This window comes from Callorhinchus milii, unplaced genomic scaffold, assembly GCF_018977255.1.
Source record: "Callorhinchus milii isolate IMCB2004 unplaced genomic scaffold, IMCB_Cmil_1.0 Scaffold9, whole genome shotgun sequence".
NCBI classification, from domain to species: Eukaryota; Metazoa; Chordata; class Chondrichthyes; order Chimaeriformes; family Callorhinchidae; genus Callorhinchus; species Callorhinchus milii.
The window spans coordinates 11,745,020-11,763,948 of NW_024704750.1; the positions used below are offsets into that span (position 1 = coordinate 11,745,020).

The 18,929-nt window shown below is 38.3% G+C and overlaps 1 protein-coding gene across 1 annotated transcript in view; it reads right to left on the reverse strand.

Annotated features, from left to right (window-relative positions):
• Nucleotides 1–4,579: 4,579 nt before the first annotated feature.
• The window catches only part of prkd1 (protein kinase D1), an 84,683-nt gene continuing 70,333 nt past the window's right edge, over nt 4,580–18,929 (reverse strand). Inside the window, exons 10-19 of the mRNA XM_007893409.2 lie at nt 17,356–17,433; nt 15,919–16,198; nt 15,337–15,389; nt 14,077–14,149; nt 11,848–11,954; nt 10,869–11,030; nt 9,421–9,519; nt 8,333–8,600; nt 6,656–6,741; nt 4,580–5,458 (exon numbers count right to left, since the gene is read on the reverse strand). Of these exons, the coding sequence (XP_007891600.1) occupies nt 5,240–5,458; nt 6,656–6,741; nt 8,333–8,600; nt 9,421–9,519; nt 10,869–11,030; nt 11,848–11,954; nt 14,077–14,149; nt 15,337–15,389; nt 15,919–16,198; nt 17,356–17,433 (1,425 nt within the window). The 3' untranslated portion in view covers nt 4,580–5,239. The remainder of the gene's footprint in view (nt 5,459–6,655; nt 6,742–8,332; nt 8,601–9,420; nt 9,520–10,868; nt 11,031–11,847; nt 11,955–14,076; nt 14,150–15,336; nt 15,390–15,918; nt 16,199–17,355; nt 17,434–18,929) is intronic.

Here is an 18,929-nt window from a genome sequence, read left to right on the forward strand (position 1 = left end):
GGTAACTTCTTCTGGCGTCTTGGTCAACAACCTCCTAAGTGCAATTGATTATTCAGTTTATGGCTGTTTGGGGAACATTGCAGTATGTGAATTGGCTGATACGTTCACCTATAAGCCTAGCCACTACACATTTTTTTTACAGAAAAGCTCTGAATTGCTTTGAGATGTTTGGCCTGCTAGATCAAATTCAAGGATTATGTGTATTACGTATCTATTATATTGCAGGCAAAATGGTTTTGTTGGGAGTTATTTGAACTAATCATGTATCTCAGATGAAGATGTACTCCAGAATTCCCTTCTCTCTGATTCTATGATCTGAATCCCTGCATCGGACATGTTACACCCACTGCTTGTAAGAGTCATCCTTTTATCCCCAGGTAATGGTCTGATTGGGATGCTAAATGAGATTAGTAAGTTAACTCGATTCCTAGCAATAATTGGGACTCCACAGCATAAGATTGCCTGTAATTAATTTTCAGCCATGCTGAAAGAGTAGCTGGTAGAGAAATGTCAGATTGCTGAACCAGTGGCTGCTTTTAATCTAGGCTTGAGGAGAGGGAGTCTTACTTCACATCTAACCCATTCTATAGCTGGTTAGAGGAACTTGAATGCTGAATTTTCCAGCATTATCCTTCACCTTGTTATCCTGATATTTCGCATTTCGAGAAAAGTGGTTAAGAAGTGAGAGAGAAGCAGAGGATTTGTTTGAAGATTGCAGCCAGAGATATATCTGGCCATGTGGCTTCTTGACACACAGTAACATTGTCCTACAGCTATATCCATCATCTCATGTGGAGAACTGTAGGCTTCCTTCTGGTGCCTTATCAGTGAATAGCAGAAGAATTGCTATGTTAATGGCTGCAGTGCAGAGGTTGAAGAAGAAAAGGGAAATTATGGAGTGTGTACATTCATTTCAACTTCATGAAATGTTTAATTTCAGTCTTAGGTTAAAACAGAATCAGATGGTGTAGCATAATGGGAACAAAAAGAAACCATATGTTTATTTTCATTAATTTTGCTGGAGCACACCATGGGGTGCAGTACATTTTGGATAGAATTCCTTCCGTTTCCTTTCCTGGCTGTCACACATGCACAGTTACATTGAAATCACACCCAGTGTTAATGCCAGCAGTAATATTTGAATAGAACGCGTACAAAACAAAGAAAAAGTGTGTGTAATAAAATTGCTGTTTGTTTAACAATAAACACTAAAATGAACTTGTCGTGCCCTAAAACACTCACATTTGTTTTTCATTTGGGGCTGTTTTTCTAATATAAATCCATCATGTTTTGTGTGGAAACCCCACGTACACAGGTTTACAGCTCGGAGAGCAACCTTAAATCCTTTTGTAATCTGAGTTGACAGAATAATCGAAAACAATGACTATATTTAGGGTGGAAAATATAAGTCTAATTCACCTCTATAAACTCAGCACAATTTACCCATATCGTTTTCATCTTAAAGTCAGGTCACATGATTGAATATTATTGGAAAAACAGATTTCACACTGCTTTGTACTGTTTTCCGTTCGTCTGATCTACTTTCCCAATCTTCCAATCCAGATGATTATGACACCATAATCACCATACTGGAAAGTATGATTAACTGGAAGGTGCAGAAAAAGGAGCCATTCCATTCAACCATTGACTCACAGAAATGTTGTGAATTTGAATAGCCGTTTAGCTGACAGTCTATTTACATGTAACTTGCAGTTCAAATCTTCGCTTAAAAGGGAATTGTTACTGTTTTAGGGAAGCAAATTTGAAGCAACATGTCAGCCTGGCTCAGTGATAGCACTCTCGCCTCTGAGTCAGAATGATATGAGTTCAAGCCCCATCGTAGGACTTGAACTCGTATTCTAAGCTAACACTCCAATGTAGCGCTGTGGAGGTATTGGATTGTTGAAGATGCTATCTTTTTGGATGAGACATTAAACCGTGGTCCCATCTGCCTGATCAGGTGAATGTTAATGATCCCATGGCATTCTTTGAAAATAGGAGTTTCTCTTGGTGTCCTGGCCAACAATCCCCCCAAATAAAATTGGTCATTCACTTCATTGCTGTGTTGTGGGAAATTGGCTGCCACGTTTCACCCAAAAGGACACAGTCACTCCACCACAGTAAATCCTGAGAGGCTTTGGGACGTCCTCCTAACATGAAAGACTTTATACCAAATAATAACAATAATAATCCTTTCACACCATTGAAGGCTTGTGGGCGAAACATGTCAGCTAATTTGCGGAATGTCCCACAAACGGGCATGGACTAAATGCAAGGATTATCAATATACATGGGTGAGTCACTGCTGATTCACAGAAACAGCAGTTTCCACTTGGTTAGAAAAGTGAAATGTTTTACTGGAAAGATTTTGAGCAACAAAATTCTGCACTTCAATTTTTCCACAGACTGTAGTTACCTAAGGTGTTTCGATGTTGAATAATATAATTTTAATAGAAGAATAATTTGGGATGGTATAGATGACAATAGCCCCCCTTATGTGATTTGGGGTATTACAAATTGCTCTTTGAAAAAGATTCTGAGTCTGAGATGCCTCTTTGAGTGTCTCTGTCATTCTGTAAACTGACAATTGTCATTGACTGCTGAATCCACCTGAGAGTAATGGTGCTGTAAATGTCTATGTCATTTCTTAAAAAACTAATCCCCCAGCCCCAGGGATAAACTATTCAAAACTCCAGGCTTTGACTCCATCATTGCATTTCATCCATTCAACTCTGCTTTGTAACTTGTACACTTGGCATTTCCAGGAAGAAAGAGGAAGTTGCTACTTATTACTAATTCTCCGAGTAAGATGCCTCTCTTGAGTCAAAGTGATTGTTGGCATCTGAAGATTCTGAATAGAACTTTTTCCACTTGTTATTTGGCTTTGCTGTGTTTACAAGCATCTATATAAACCTTTGGATAAAGGATTTGTGTAATTTATAAACCAGAAAAGGAAACCTTAACAAGTTGACATTGATATTAATGTTTCTCCTTTTTACAGATGCCAGAATGGCAGAAGAAGACTTCAATTGAAAAAGATTAAGAACTGGTTGAACAAACACTGAAAGAAGAATAGAGATTTGTAATGTCGACTCAGGTGAGTTTGCTGAAGAGCGAAACTTTTTGTATCCTAGACCAATCTAGATTTCTAATGACTGAAGAAGGTCTGTAATGACAACAAGGACAACACTACATAGAATCAATTGTGAGCTTAATGGCATTCTTCCAGAAATTGAAGAAATTTATATCAATTTCAATCAGCTACAGCCAAATCCCATCTAGCTTGAATAATGTATAAAAATTGACTGCTATTATGACTCCACTATGGAAACTCAGTTGCAATTTAAAACATCACAAAAATGAGGAAAAAGTATTTAGTTGAAAGTATTATTGTTTCAGTATGAATTTTGAATATATGGTATTGAGAAGTCGTTATTCAATGTTCACTGAAACACAGGATAAGAAATTGTACGATTCCAGGTTATGTCAGCAGTTGATTCCACTTTATTCCCAGTGCGTGAAACTCCTGCAAGCATCATTGCCTACATTAAAGGCAGGACATTCTAAGATAATGTAAAAAAAACAAAGGCAGCATTTACTTGAAGTTCTTTTAACCTGCTTTGTACCTGCTTTTCATCAGAATCTGTTTGGTTGGTACGATTGCAGAAGTTACCGTGTTCACTCAAGTGCCAGTTGCTTCAACTTTGTGGTGTCAGGTTTCAAATTTACTAAATGCAAACTTAAAATAATTGAGCTGTACATTAAACAATTACTGTTAACAATTGCTTTAAATGCCACTGTTCATTTGCCAAACCTTGCTTGACATATCTGCTGGGTGCCAGCACCCAGGTGTAGATTCTTATCTTGAACAACTGATTTTTTGTTGTACTGTATGTTGTGCTACAATAATGTCATCTAATGCAATGCTAGGAATATCACTGGGGATCGCAACCTTTCTTTATGTGCTGTCCCAGGGCTTCAGTTGTCTAAATCCAGACTAACTGTTTGAAACCTTTGGTGTTTCCGTTGCTGCCAGGACAATAATCCTTGGAGCATTTCCTTCCTCTGCACAGGCAAGGCCATGACTGAGTCATGATGAAGAAAATTTAGTCTAAAACAAGTAAAATGACAGCCTTTTTATTTTTTAAAAGCTCTCTCAGGCTGACTTTCAAATGGGCATAATTATTTCTCCTCTACCTCCTGACTGTGGCCCAAGCCAAAAGAATTTGACCAAAATAAGCAGTCAATATTCTAGGAGATCGTGAAATTAGGATTCTCATATCTTTGGAATTTTGGAAGGGCGTTGAGAGCAAATCAAACCTCCAGAAACTGGTACACATGCTTAGATAACACTTTAATTTATTAAATTTTTTTAGACAGAGGCCAGGTGGTATCAAGCAATTTTGAGTTAAAATAGAACAAGAATCTCTCGGAAAGAAGGTAGCAGACTTCATTCTGACCTACCCTGTAAGGAATACCATAAATAAGGCATTGAGGCTTACAAGAGCAGCTCAATTTGTACATAAAACAATAGAATTGTTCCATCTCTGTATAAGTCTTTGTGTGCTATCTCTTCCCCCCCCCCCCCCCCCCCACCACACCACCATCTCTTTTTGCAATTTGGTGTTTTAAAGTATCACCTTCCCAATGCGGTTATCACAAAAGTTACATCTACACTTAAAAAAATCTTTTGTTCTAAACAAGCTGAAATTGTTCACAGAACAGCAGCTATGTCATACTCTTCCAAGAGTTGGCATACGGCTAAATACTGAAAGAGTTCAAACCACATTATGAAGCAAAAATGTACAAATGGGTAGCTCTCCAACTACAAATGAGTTGCAGAGTACATCAAAATGTATGCCAGGAAAGGCACACTGGATACCATCATGGAATGTGAAAAACACAATATATTCACCAACAATTGTAAATTCAGTGCCTCCTATGAGCACAGTTTATATAAGACCATGTCACATGCACGCAAAAATATATGCACTGAAATGCAATAAATGAAGTTGATGAATTGAATCTCGAGGATACAAGGACTTTTTAACTAGGGCCACATTGTAATGGGAGGTTGAAACTGCGTATTTAATGGCCGTTGCTTTGCAAGGATTTTTTTTATTAGCTGAAACCATGCTCCTGTCTTAAGTTGTGGTTATGGCACAAGTTGTAACTTGTGACTACAGTTTAAGACTACTGTTCTCGAATTTCCCTGGAATACTGGACACTTTGCTGCCTTTCACAGAATGCTGACCCGCTCGCTCAGAGCTTTCATTTCTGCCTCCTCCACCTCTGCATTCTCACTAAAGTCAGCATTTCTATCCTTCAGATGAGCTGGATACTCCAACCCATGCTGTCCAGCAAATTGTTCCCAGCGGAACTCATCACTCTCGTGAGTGATGTAGCGTTCTTCAAATTTACACTCGAGCTCCCGTAAGTCCAGCCATGCTTGGTAGTCCTTGGGGGAACAAAGGAAATTAAGCCATTAGACAACATTTTACTATTTGGTTAACATGCTTGTAAAACATTTAGGTACATAGTAATCAATTTCTTTTATTCAATATAATTTTAAGACTTAATAGAGATAAATACAGTAGAACCTTATAAAACCAGTTTGAGTGTAAAATGAATGGGTTATCGCAAGATTGGTTTCAGCTCATCTGATTTCATCCCTACAAAATCAAATTGCCTGTTATTGAGTCCAATGTCCTGGCCTCTACCACCCTTCCGGACAAACTGTTCCAGTTGATAATTAAAACGACTTGGGATTTGTCACTTAAATAAAAACAATGAATATTGTCTTGGAGAAATGTTCAGCAAAGCTCCTGACAATCTGACGTTGCATTATTGCATCATTTGAACTCACAAGCTTCTTACCCAGAGGCGAGATTTCATAACGGATTTTTTTAAAAAAAAGGGGTTTTGCTTTGAATGTTGTCCCATAATTCAGTAGTGTTTAGATATCCAGGGCTTGAATTTCACCTTGGAAAGTCAAATCTGGGATATATTATAATGAAAGACGCAGAAGGGCAGTACTATTAAATATTTATTCCAGCCTCTGGCTCTGCCATTTGACAAGGCAACTAAATCAGTGGGTTCAGAGCTGTTATTGATAACTAAATTGCAAAAAATCCTCTGAAAATTAACTAATCTTTGAGAAGGATAAATTGCATTTAATTATTCAAATAAATACTGTGAATTGAAACTTCTTCCATAGATTTCTTTAAATTGCTAAATCAATCACATTGTTTGAAATGCTTTTGGATATCATTTTGCAGATCTTGGTACAACAACAAATCACATTTGCTATATTTGCACCTTATCAAGTCATTGACCCGACTCAGTGCTTCACAGAATATACTGTAAAGTGGATTGACTGTATTTTGTGGTACAATGCAGAAACATGGCTTGAAGTCTGCAAAAGGCCATTTGCTACTGAAAGGTTACTTTTATGACAAGTCGTTTTATTCAATATGACTCTTTGAATCAAATGTCCATAGTCACAAATGTCACCAAAAATTCCTGTCAAGATTTTGAAACCGTTCTTCAGTTGGACGGTTCAAACATCTGAAAGGATTTGTTTAAGAAATCACAAATATAAGAAATTCTGAATGAGTATCTTACATACAAATACTGTTAGAAATCATTAACTCACCTGTAACCAAGGATGACTGAGAGTCTTATCCACGCTGTACCGCTTCCTCATTTTCACTTGCAATAGGTTATTGATGAGATCAATAGCTAGAACACAAGAACCATCAGTTGGTAAGTGGTATTTTTTTTAAAAAAAATCCACAAGTATCAATTAAAGCCAGATGTGTGAATAAAAACAAGTACATGCAAAGCAAATAAAGCTTATCTGAAGGGTCAAGTATTGGCTCTGTGAATTTGACCTCAGGACGTGGAATTCCAAAAGCTATCCATCAGCATCATTCAGCTGAATGAATACACAGGGGGGAAAAACACATACCCAACTGACAGGAGCTGTAAAGACAGTTTACAAATGCTTTGGCAGATGCAAGGAATTCTGTTTATCAATATGACTGCTCCTTGGTATATTCAAGTCAAATTGAGTTATCGTGAAGCAAAAATACACTGATAATTGTAGACTGTACCACTCTCCCATAATTCAACAGTGTTTAGGTTCCAAGGGCTTGAATTTAATTTCTTATTTGGAAAGTGAACACTGGGGTATATAGTGATGTACATAAAAAAAAGCAGTACTGCTAAGCATTTTCTCCAATCTCAATCTCATGTGGAGTCCTGTAGCTCAGTGGTTAGAGCACTCGCTTTCCAAGTGAGAGACCTGAGTTCAATTCCAGGCAGGGCGAAACCTTGGGCAAGTTTCCTTACTCCACACGCCTAATAATAATCCCTCCAAAACCAAAAACAATAATAAATTGGTCATTTTCAATCTACAACTGTTTGTGGGACATTGCTGTGCGCAATTGGCTGCCGCGTTCGCCCACAAATATACAGTCAATTCACTTTACAGTGTGTTCTGTGAAGCGCTTTGGGACGTCCTCCCGACGTGAAAAGCGCTATATCAAATGCAAGGATTATTATTATTATTATATATTATGCTCTACCATCAAACCCATAAGCCAGGCAAAAATCCCAGGAAATGTTGTGATTTCAAACCTGCCATCCCAAGAGCAGTGCTGGGTCCTGAAATTTAAGGACCAATGATTAACCATTGATTTTATAATCATTTCTTTTTACGCTGATGTTCTCTGTCTCCTCCCATTCTCCCAATAATTTTCTCGATTTGACTTTCATTTGCTGTGAGTATAATAATGATAAAAATACTTTGCATTTTGCATACACTTTGTCAAAATCAAAACATCTTTAGTGATTCCGTCTCCTGAAAAGTGTAATGGCTCAGAGAGATTCCTGTTGACCAGCTCTAGGAGGGCAGCTCCGAGGCGAGTTGGGGTTCCTGGCCTCGACCTGTAAGATTCTCACTGTTCTCCATCCTCAGGAAAGCTTTTAGGAAGTGTCATCAGACGATAACTAAGGCAAGCCCAGCATAGGGCTTGAACTCACAACCTTCTGGCTCAGAGAAGATGCTACCAACTTAGTCAGGCTGATATCTGTACTTTCAGACTTTGCAAGCTCATTTGTAATTTCACAAACTAAATTTAAAAGCGAACTCTACAGCCTTAATTTAAAAAGCAATGAAAGTTTGTGCCATGAGGGCTCCGGGGCACTCTTGCCCAGCTACACCACACACTGCTCGCTAAAGCCAGTAATAGGAGAAACAAACATCCCTACTTTCTGTTTAACCGATTCATTTTTTTCAAAAGTTTTACATCTTTTTCATCCCAATTACCTTCATGGGAGGTCTCCTTCCAGGGATTTGGTGGGTACATAAAAGCTGCGTTCTGAATTTGATCGTGAATGTCTTCATCTTCATTAAATGGAAAGGTGCCACTGAGACTAACATAGACAATAACCCCAACAGACCACATGTCTAGAGATCGGTTGTAACCTTTGTTCCGAAGCACTTCTGGCGCCAGGTACGCTGGTGTGCCCACAACAGATCGGCGGAAGGATTTCTCGCCAATTATTCGCGCAAATCCAAAGTCACAAAGTTTAACCTATAGTTGAAAAACAATTAAAATAAGTATTAAAGGAGTGCAAACTTCCTGCAGCTGAATATGGACAAGATGGAAGCCACACTCTTCATACCCGCAGATCTAAACTCCTCAACCTCCCTGGGCTCTCCCTCAAGACTCACTGAACCAGTACTCAATCTAAGTGTCCGGTTCTACCCCCAGCTGTCCTTCCTCCCCCACATCCAGTCCCTGACCAGAAAACCTTCCTCCACCACATTGCCCGCCTCTAACCGTACTTTACCCGAAATGCAGCCGAAACCCTCGTGCATGCATTTGTCACCTCCCGTCTCGATTACTGAAATGCACTCCTTGCCGGTCTCGCCAGCTCCACTATTCAAAAAATCCAGCTCATTCAGAACTCTGCTGCCCACATACTTACCCAGACCAAACTTCGTACCCACATCTCACCAGTGCTGGCCAGGCTCCACTGGCTCCCCATCACCCAACGGATCCACTTCAAGATCCTCACACTCATGTTCAAATCTATTCACTCCCTAGCACCTCCTTACCTCTCCGACCTCCTCACTCCCCAATCCACCACCCGGCACCTCCGCTCGACTGGCACTTGTCCCTCGCACACTCTACTCTACCATTGGAGGTCATGCTTTCAGCCACCATGCCCCAAAACTGTGGAACACTCTCCCTCATTCCCTCCATCTTGTCCCCTCTCCCCTTTTTCAAATCCCGCCTGAAAACCTTCCGTTTCAACCATGCTTACAGTTACCTCTCCCCCTCCCCCCATTCTGGCTCCAAATCAGACTCCATCACTGTTAAGTGCTCTTTCTTTGAACGCGCGTCTCACCTGTGGTAAGGGATCAGCCGATGCCAGCAACACATTCTCTGGTTTCAGGTCACAGTGAACTATGTTCTTAAAGTGGAGGTGTCGCAAAGCAACCAGAATCTGTTTGAAAAATATTGAATTACTAAAGTATCATGCAACAAAGCCTATTTGCTGTAAATTCAATATAAACTTTTGGAACAGACTGATTTTAAATCTTTAATGGTTCTCATTTTTTCCTTCCATCTCGTTTAAATGACTTTTTCTTTCGATTAGAGCACTCGCCTTGCAAGCGAGAGACCTGGGTTCAATTCCCAGCAGGGTGAAACCTTGGGCAAGTTTCCTTACTCCACATGCCTGATAATAATCCCTCAAGAAAAAAAAAGAATAATAATTTGGTTACTCAATCCACAACTGTTTTTGGGACACTGCTGTATGCAATTGGCTGCCACATTTCGCCAACAAATATACAGTCAATTCACTTTACGGTATATTCTGTGAAGCGCTTTGAGACGTCTAGAAGACGTGAAAAGCGCTATATCAAATGCAAGGATTATTATTATTACCCTTTGGTTTATGAGCAACTTGGTTCAGTTATTTAAAACACAACAAAGTTTTGCTTTAACCAATACATTTCCCTGGACTCTCAGAATGGTCATATGTGATGGGCAAAGTTAATTGATCTCAGCATTATGGGGGAACGAGTAAATAGATCTGCAATACAGAAATGACTGAAGCACTTAACTAGTCCTCAGTCAACCCTGAAAACTCAAGATTACAAATTAGTCCTACACACTGTAAATCCAAACTGCAATAATCATCCTTGCATTTGATATAGTAGTGCCTTATCAAATTGTTGACATCTCAAAAGGCTTCAAAAGATTTTATTATGAAGTGCAGTGACTGTGTATAACTAAACAAATGCGACAACCAATTTTCCCACAGCAATGTCCAACAAACGTTTGACCAACAAATGTTATCTGGCATTTGTTGGCTAAGATAATCTGTGCACTGGCTCAGCAGTGTAAACTCCTCTATAAGCTTTGAACACATTGGATTGGAGTGTCAGTGCGGTCTGTACCAGTGCTGTATTGTTGAAGGTGCCATGCTTTGGAATAAGATGTTAATCTGAGGTTTCGCCTGTCTGTTTTTGTAGATATTTAAAGATCCTATGGCATGATTTGAAAAGAGAAAGGAGTTTCTCCCATTTTCCTGGCCAACAATCACCCAGATTTATTTTTAAAAGAAAGGCCATGGCTGTTTGTTGTACATTGTCATGTGCAAATTGGCTGCCATATTCACTTACAAATAGTAAACTTCAAAGTAAACTCTGAAATGTTTCAAAATGAGACACTATATTCAAATGCAAGGATTATTATTATAAACAAATTGCAATGAATATATAGCAATCGGTATTCTGAACTCATTTTTGTTTCATTTTCCATTGACTGACCCCAGAAATAGTCACATACCTGTGTAATAAGAAACTTTGTTATCCGTTCTGGCAGTCGTCCTTTCTCACTCGACAGGATCATCTCCAGCATGTCTCCATGGAGCTTTTCCATGACAACAAACACCCTTTCTGGAGTCTCAAACATGCATTCCAAATTCACTACACCAGGGTGATGCAGGTTCTAGGGAAATAAATTCTTATCCAAGTAAGACATTGCATCTGCAGCAAAAGATTTGATTTTCATACAGAAAGAACATTTTACTTGGAACATACTTTATATGGGGTTAACTTCCTCCAGGTGTTACAGACGCAGTAAAGTCTATTACATTGAATCATTTATACCATCGCATCTCTACCCAAAACTCTGCATTCCAGAATGGCCTAATATCATAAATTTTAAACAATGAGGAGGCAAAACTTCAATTAACTCATTTTGACACCAGTCAAGTACTGAAAAGAAACAATTAAAGCTTTCAATTCTATCCAAGGTTGTTAATCCAGCAGTGGGCTGTAGAATTTCAATGCAAACTGGAGGAGAAAGTGTTGTTTTCTCAGCAAACTCTGCAAATTCTTAACGGGGCGGGGCAGGCGTGAGGACCTTTGGTGTGAGGTCAGCTCCTTCCCATGCCAAGGAGGTGATAATATTAAACCAAGGAATATCTTTACTACTTGTACATCTACTCTTGCATGTCTCAGCCTAACTTCTGACTCCTTGCTATTCTAGTGTAAATATTTTTTTTCCATTTCTCACCCTTGTTCAATATGACACAAGATGGTAAATGATTAATTTACACTGACATTGTGTGTGCCTTAATATTTTGTCCCTGTATTCACCATGAAGTACTTAAAACGGTTCAAACACATTTTACAGCTAGCACTGGCAATGCTTAAAACATGTTCTCAAAGGTAAAAGATGCTAACCTAAGCCACTATGCCACCCAGTCCCTTACCCAAATTATTACACATGTTGTGCCAGAGTACTAACTTCTCTCCCTTACCTGTAAAATGGCAACTTCATTGCGAAGTTGGCTCTCTTGCTTTGTAGGAAATCGTAGTTTATCAATTACTTTGATGGCTACGTCTCTGCCTGTCTTACGATGTTTGCCTAAAAAACGTGCAGATAGATTGAAACCATGGTACATACAGAAATCTTTGACTCATTAACTCATGAAATTATTTAAACACTATAAAATAACTTTTGAAACCAAGAGCAAGTAGAAAAAGTATGGGAAGAGACACAAGAAAATGAGATGGGATGAGATGAGGGACTCAATAAGACTGGAAAAAGTTCAAAAAATCGCAGTGGAAAAATTGTAACAAAAAATGGTTCCCATTCCGCCCAACACCACCTCAAACACACATGTGTAGAGGTGTGGCAAACTTTACATATTATACCGAAGCATATTTTTTTCGAGTACTGCTGAGAAAGTGGGATCAAAAATGTTCCATTTGCAAACAGGATTTTTGGCATTATTTACAACTCCATCTGCAAATATTAGATTGTGAAATTCACAGCCAGCAAAATTGACAAACCAGCAAAGCTGAATGAAGACTGTCAAGCAAACACTGGCGTATTTTCAAACCCAAATAGTGCTTTCAACAATGTTCCCATGTTGAATTTATCATGTGCAGAAACCCAGCGTAAGCCAGCATTAACATTTAATTGTAGCTGTTACTGTGTTATGGTAGGAATTCTATGAAAATAGTAACTGCTTTGAGGGGATTAACATCAAATGGCTGTGACTGGCATCAGACACAATCTCCGACGAGTGATCCAATGTTTAATTTGGGAATCCCTAACATCTCACTAAAAAGGAAATCAAATCATAATGGACATAAATAAGGAATGAGAAATATTGTTTGATTCTGACAAAAGAGCCTATACAAGATAGTGCATTGTGAGTTTTAACTAACTTTTGTACTCTTCTGAGGGAGGTCAACAAGTAAAGCCTTATGAAATTTCTACTTGATTCTATCACAGATAATTGAGCGAACTCCAGCATATCGATCTTGATATTACAATGTACAATATTCAATCCTGACCAGCAGTCTTGCACCGACACTATTTATGGCTCAGAACAGCATATGCACTACACTGATCCACAGAGTAATCTCCCTGTCTCATTTATCCTTCGAGTCTTCAGTCTCAACCGTAACTAACTATTCATCCCAGCTCTTTTTATATTTCAGTCAGTTACAGCATTTGAGGAGGATGGAATTATCTCTAGATTTCATCTTGCTTGCTTTGCTTTCTACTGCCACTGATGACAGACAGGAAACAGTGTGTGAGTGTGGTGTGTGTATTAATGTTACCAATTCCTAAACATTTAATGTTGAAGGGGGAAACAAAATTCTGGGGAATGATTTCCATTAAAGTACTTGCGTTAACAATGGAACATAAAAATACATGCACATTTGCATCTCTTACTGCAGTCAGGAATCTTTATGTTTAGCATATCTCAGAGATTTGCATTCTCAACTGCTAGACTGCTCCAGGGTATGTGCCTGACAGGAACTAAGCGTGTCTCAGATCAGCTCCATTCAGTTTACTAAGAGCAATCAATTTAGACTCACTGGGAGGTAATTGGGACCTCACCAACCCTTGGAAAGCACATGACCAGTGAGTATGCATTGAATGTCAACTTGGAGATTTTGCTTCCCTAAGGGCAGATAGTTCCAGATTAGCACCCATGATCCAAAAATTACTGTTCCTGATGAAGGAAGTGGAGCTGCTTTGGGATCTACCCAGCTTCTAAAGGTAGCATATGGCTCCAGAGTGGCACAGATGAGTCCCAGAAGGCGAAGGAATTATATTACTATAGGTAAAATATATTACAAGGATATTTTATTTCATAGTTATGGGGAAAATATGTTGAACAGAATGTATCTTCTCTTTATTACAATTTTTCAAGCTGCTTTTCAGATTGAATAATACTTGCTTATGATTTTAAGTGGAACATTGCAGGTTTATCTTATCTTTTCTGGTTTTCTAATTTTAGCCATTTACTTTCCATTTACATTTGTTTTTTTCTGATCTGAAATAAAAGTGAATCAGGCAATGTAAGCTCATCTTCACTCCAGGCAGCATAACTCCAGCGTACATTTTTGAGAAAGTTATTTAACAACTCCATTACCGATAATTATACAAGCGCATATAATAGATTAATCTTAATTGACTTGTACCGTTTAGTTCTAATTGGTAATTGCTAAATTTTAAGTTGTGTTACCTCCATAGACTATTCCGAACTGTCCCGATCCCAGGACTTCATCTGGAAATATTTGATATATTGTACTGATATCCTGTTGGAAGATGGAAATATCACTGTACTTTGACACCTTCTGATACAATTTAACAAACTTTTCAAATTGTATTGCTTGCAAGGGAGCTTCAACAACAAGACATGTAAAGTGGGATGGTATAAAAGCCCAGCACTGGAATAACATGCACTATTGTGATCTTACAATTTCTTCTAATTCCTCCCTTATTTAAGACATTCCAAAGGTATACCCTATAATGTTTCTCTTGATTTTCCTCCAGTGAGCGAGAGGTACTTATAATTGTTAATTTCTCACAGAAACACCTACTACAGTGATAGATTTGTGCATTCCATGGATTTTCAAAATTCAGCACAATATATAAAACTGCAGCTGATAAAATCTTTATCCATTAGAGTTTTATGAAGATAATTACATCCCTGTGCAGTGTTAGATCTTGGACACACTAATATGTTTGTACTTTTGCAGCTCCCAGTTTTTATTATAGATACAAAAATTGCTTTAAAGATTGTTCTAAAGAAACATCTGTGTTGCAACCCAGTCAGTCATTAATCTTTTCAAGATTAATGGTTGCAAAATGGACAGTTAGCTGGAGAACAGGAAAGGTAAACATATATTATAATGATAAATCATTGGGGTAAAAATCTATTGGACAAATAGAAAATAGGAGCAAAGTTAAAAATAAACAAAATAACACACAGGGAAAGAAGAGGAAGGAACACAAGTAATGATTGGACAAGATAATGTTTTTGGAATGCTGAATGTAGCTCAAATTGTTTTCAGTATTTTTAGTCGTCTGGGTTTACTAGTACAGTAATGAAGCTAGCCTGAAATTGAGCAGCTTTATTACTGTAATATTTTCTTCAACTTCTTTGCATGACCTGATATTGTACAGAATTGGTTGGTCCACAGAGACACAAGCAGGATAAGGTTAAGACAGAGGCAGTGAGTATGAATTTTGAAGAGAAAATAATCAGCTAGTATTGAATCGGGTGGTTATTTTTCAGATCAGCCATAGATATCCATTTGCAGAATTCTGGAAGACCCAGTTGGCCACTCAGACCAGACACAAACAGGCAGTGCAGAAAAAAAAATAGATTAACTCTCTAAGAGCGTCTGTGATTTAAAATGGCTCAAGTGGGCTGAAAACAAGGATTTTCATTACACTTTGTGAACATGAAGTGCTTTTCTCTTCTGCAAATAAAACTCACCACATTCTCCTCAATCTGGCAATTGGACACTGAGATACTGATGGACACATCTCCTGATAAAGAAAATAAAACTGGGTTCATTGAGCTGAAACATTTTGTACTATATGGCAATTATTCATGTTGTTTATTACTTTAAGCTATTTATATATTGGAAGGATTTGGCTGGTGTGTGTTGTATGATACTAATCTATACATGGGCACTTTGTACAGTGATCTAGATATAGATTATATCACTTTATCAGAATTCCTGTTTAGAGTTTTCAATGGAAAGAATAGTCTTTAATACTACTTTCAAATTGAGGTGGGTGAAAAATAGTTTAATTTTTTCACTAGATCCACAAGCAACAATCTGATGGTGTCATAAGTTATTATAGTCGACATGGATTACCCAAGTTCACTAGTATTCTAGCCTCCAATGATTATGGTGTGTGTGTGTGTAAACATATTGTACATCTAGATTAATAACCATTGAAACTAAATAAATTGACCAAAAAAATCTTCACATAAAGATACTGTTGAAACGCAGGAAGAAATAGAAGTGTTCCACTGAGTGTCCAAAACTGTTTTCCAAAGCTGGCTTACTATGGTGACTGTGTACTGATCCTGTCGATGTGCCCTTTGGAATGACTGGCATCAAGGCATGCTGGATTGCCATCTCCCACATCCGGGCAACATCCAGCCCAGTACCACTGGACAACACGCTGTTATTTGTTGGTATACTCAAGTAATTTGTCAAATTTTCACCAACAAAATAGACCACACTTGCAGTGGTAATTTCAAAGCAATGAGCGGTGGCTCCAGTAGGCAGTAAACTAAAGTTTTTTGCAGGTTCCATGGACAAAATTTCAGATAGTGGAATTTCCTGTAATTAAAAATTACAGACTGTTAAAGAAGCTCTCGAAATACAGGAGATACAAAACAACAACAAGATTGCATTTATAGAGCGCCTTTCACGTCAGGAGGATGTCCCAAGGAGCTGGACAGTTGGGTCGGGACCCGAGCAGGGGGGGAAATGGGCAGGGTGAGGGGAGGGAAGGGAGGGAGCGAGGAGGGGGTAGAGAGTCGAGAGGGGAGCTGAAGGCACGGTTGAAGAGAAAGGTCTTGAGACCAGCCTTGAAGGAGGAAAGGGAGGAAGCAAGGCGACGGTACTGGGGGATGGAGTTCCAGAGCTTAGGGGCTGAGAGGCTGAAAGCCCGGCCACCGATGGTAAGGCGGTTAGGACAGGGGATGTGGAGCAGACTGGAGCCAGAGGAACGGAGGTTAAGGGCAGGTAAGTAAGGGGATAGTAGGTGGTAGAGGTAGGAGGGAGCAAGACCGTGAGTGGCCTTCTAGGTGAGGATGAGGAATTTGAAATCGATTCTCTGGGGGATGGGGAGCCAGTGGAGCTGAGCGAGGGTGGGAGTGATGTGGTCGCGAAGCCTGGTGTGGGACAGTACACGAGCTGCAGAGTTCTGAATGACAACAATACAACTTCATTTGAAATCAAAGGTAGATTTTGGGGAATAAGAAGCAGCCACATTAGACAACAGTATCAGTCATGTTTTTAATGCATTTAATGTTTCCATCCTGAAATCTTATCTAGATGTGAGTTGGCAGATCATTCAATAGTTTATAATGTATAGTATCACAGTGGAGCCCATATTCTGAATCTGTTTAGTCCTTGTTCTTTTGATAATATAAATTTCCAAATATAATGAACCATTTTTCCCTGTTTAAAATATCAAAAGTCTGAGCAAGGATGTCTTCTATTGTACTGTGAAGGAGTCAGCAATTGTGAAAATCACCTCAAGTAAAAATCACCTATATTCCTCATTGAGAACAGGCAAGTCTAATAATTTGCTCCAAGTGGAATATGGGTAGAAAATGCAAAATGGTGTAGACTGAATATGTATCACTGTAACATTCAGTTACTTCAAATAATCCTTTGGAATAAGAACCTCAATTCTGATTTCAACTTCAGTAATGTTCAGCATGCATAATTTTATATTATTTGCTAATGTCAGATAAGGAATCTTTTACCTTGTAATATTTGCTTCCGGTATCATTTTGAAAGAGGGTAATGCACTTGCTGTCTAGTCTCCAATAGTGCCTTTTTCTCTACAGAATAAAAACACATTGCAATGTTGGACAATTCTTAAGAGAACAGTGAGAAGTAGTTTTAAGTGATAGCACCATTTATACACTAGTATTAGGCAATAAAAGCCTCATGTGCTAAAAAGCGTCAGTGTTACAGCAGAGGTGTTTATACCGTAGTGCAGGAGGTTTTTATACTAAGTGCCCAAAAAAGTTTTATCGATATTATACTATATCCCAGGAGACAGATGAATGCTGAAGACTGATGTAAATCGGTCTACACAGTACTGGAGGGTTGCATAATAAAAGCAAATAATGTCGTACTCTCCTTCCCTGTTTCTTGATGAATAGCATTTTCCCTTACCAAAATCTTTTAAGTTTTTTTAAAAAAAAAGTAATTGGATTGTAAACCTCTCTCTTTCACTCTGCAATGTGTGCTTCATTGTGAGTTGTTAATCATCATACACACAGTTTAATTATAATATAACTTGAAAACATCTTATTATTGGCTGGGAGTAAGTCTACAAGGTGTCATGTTCTGAAGATAAAGAAATAGTGTTCTATGTGCTAATTACATTTCAAGGATTGTACTAATAGGTGTTAGTAAACAAGTGTAAAGTATCACAGTCATGTTGGTTTTGTAAAAAAATGATTTCATAATATATTTTGATTTGCACAATTATGCTGTTCTTGCAAAGAGTGTGTGTGTTTGTTGGGTGGGGGCTTGTGACTATGTAGTATTAAGAATTGATCTGTCTCCATTTCAAATGCAATATACAGTGAAATTAATCAGATATAGATGCATAACAATATTGCTGCACATCTGCTTGATGCATCCAAACAGAAGGAAAGAAAGTTTTAAAAATGCATTAATAGGCTGAAAGCACACCTTGGATAGAAAGAGCAGCACTCGAGCACCATCTTCTGGAACTGTAAGTGCATTAAGTAGATTAATGCAGGTTTAATTCCTGTGGCCCTTTTTTTTAGGAAAAACAGGCCATTTGGCCCAACTAGTCTGTAGGTGTGCATTCTGAGTTATAATAACCACATGGAGATTCATAACCATGTGTTGTTCAAACTAATAACCATGTGTACATGTAATGCTGATTCTACTCAGTGAACATAATAGTTGATATTCATATTCTTATCACTTTAATAATTTTTAGAGGCAATTGCACTGTAATAGTTTGTTTTCATTCAATCCCATAAGTAAATTAGGTTGTTTTTCCCCAATAAATGGGTGCCAGTGCATTGTTCAAAATTCTACTGTTACTCTTAGTTAATGTAATGCTTTTGCACTGTAAACCTTTGTCCTTTTATGTACAATGACATTTGCTTTCCTCTCTCTGCAACCAGCTTCAGGTTTCACGTTGAAAGGAAAACAACCAGCAACTCTTTATCATAATTTTATAAATACAGAATTGTGAGAAGAAATTATGAAAAAAAGTGCACTTAAAATTCTTTGATTTAAAAAATGATCAGCATTGGAAATCCATTTTAATCAGTGCAGAAGGTAATCC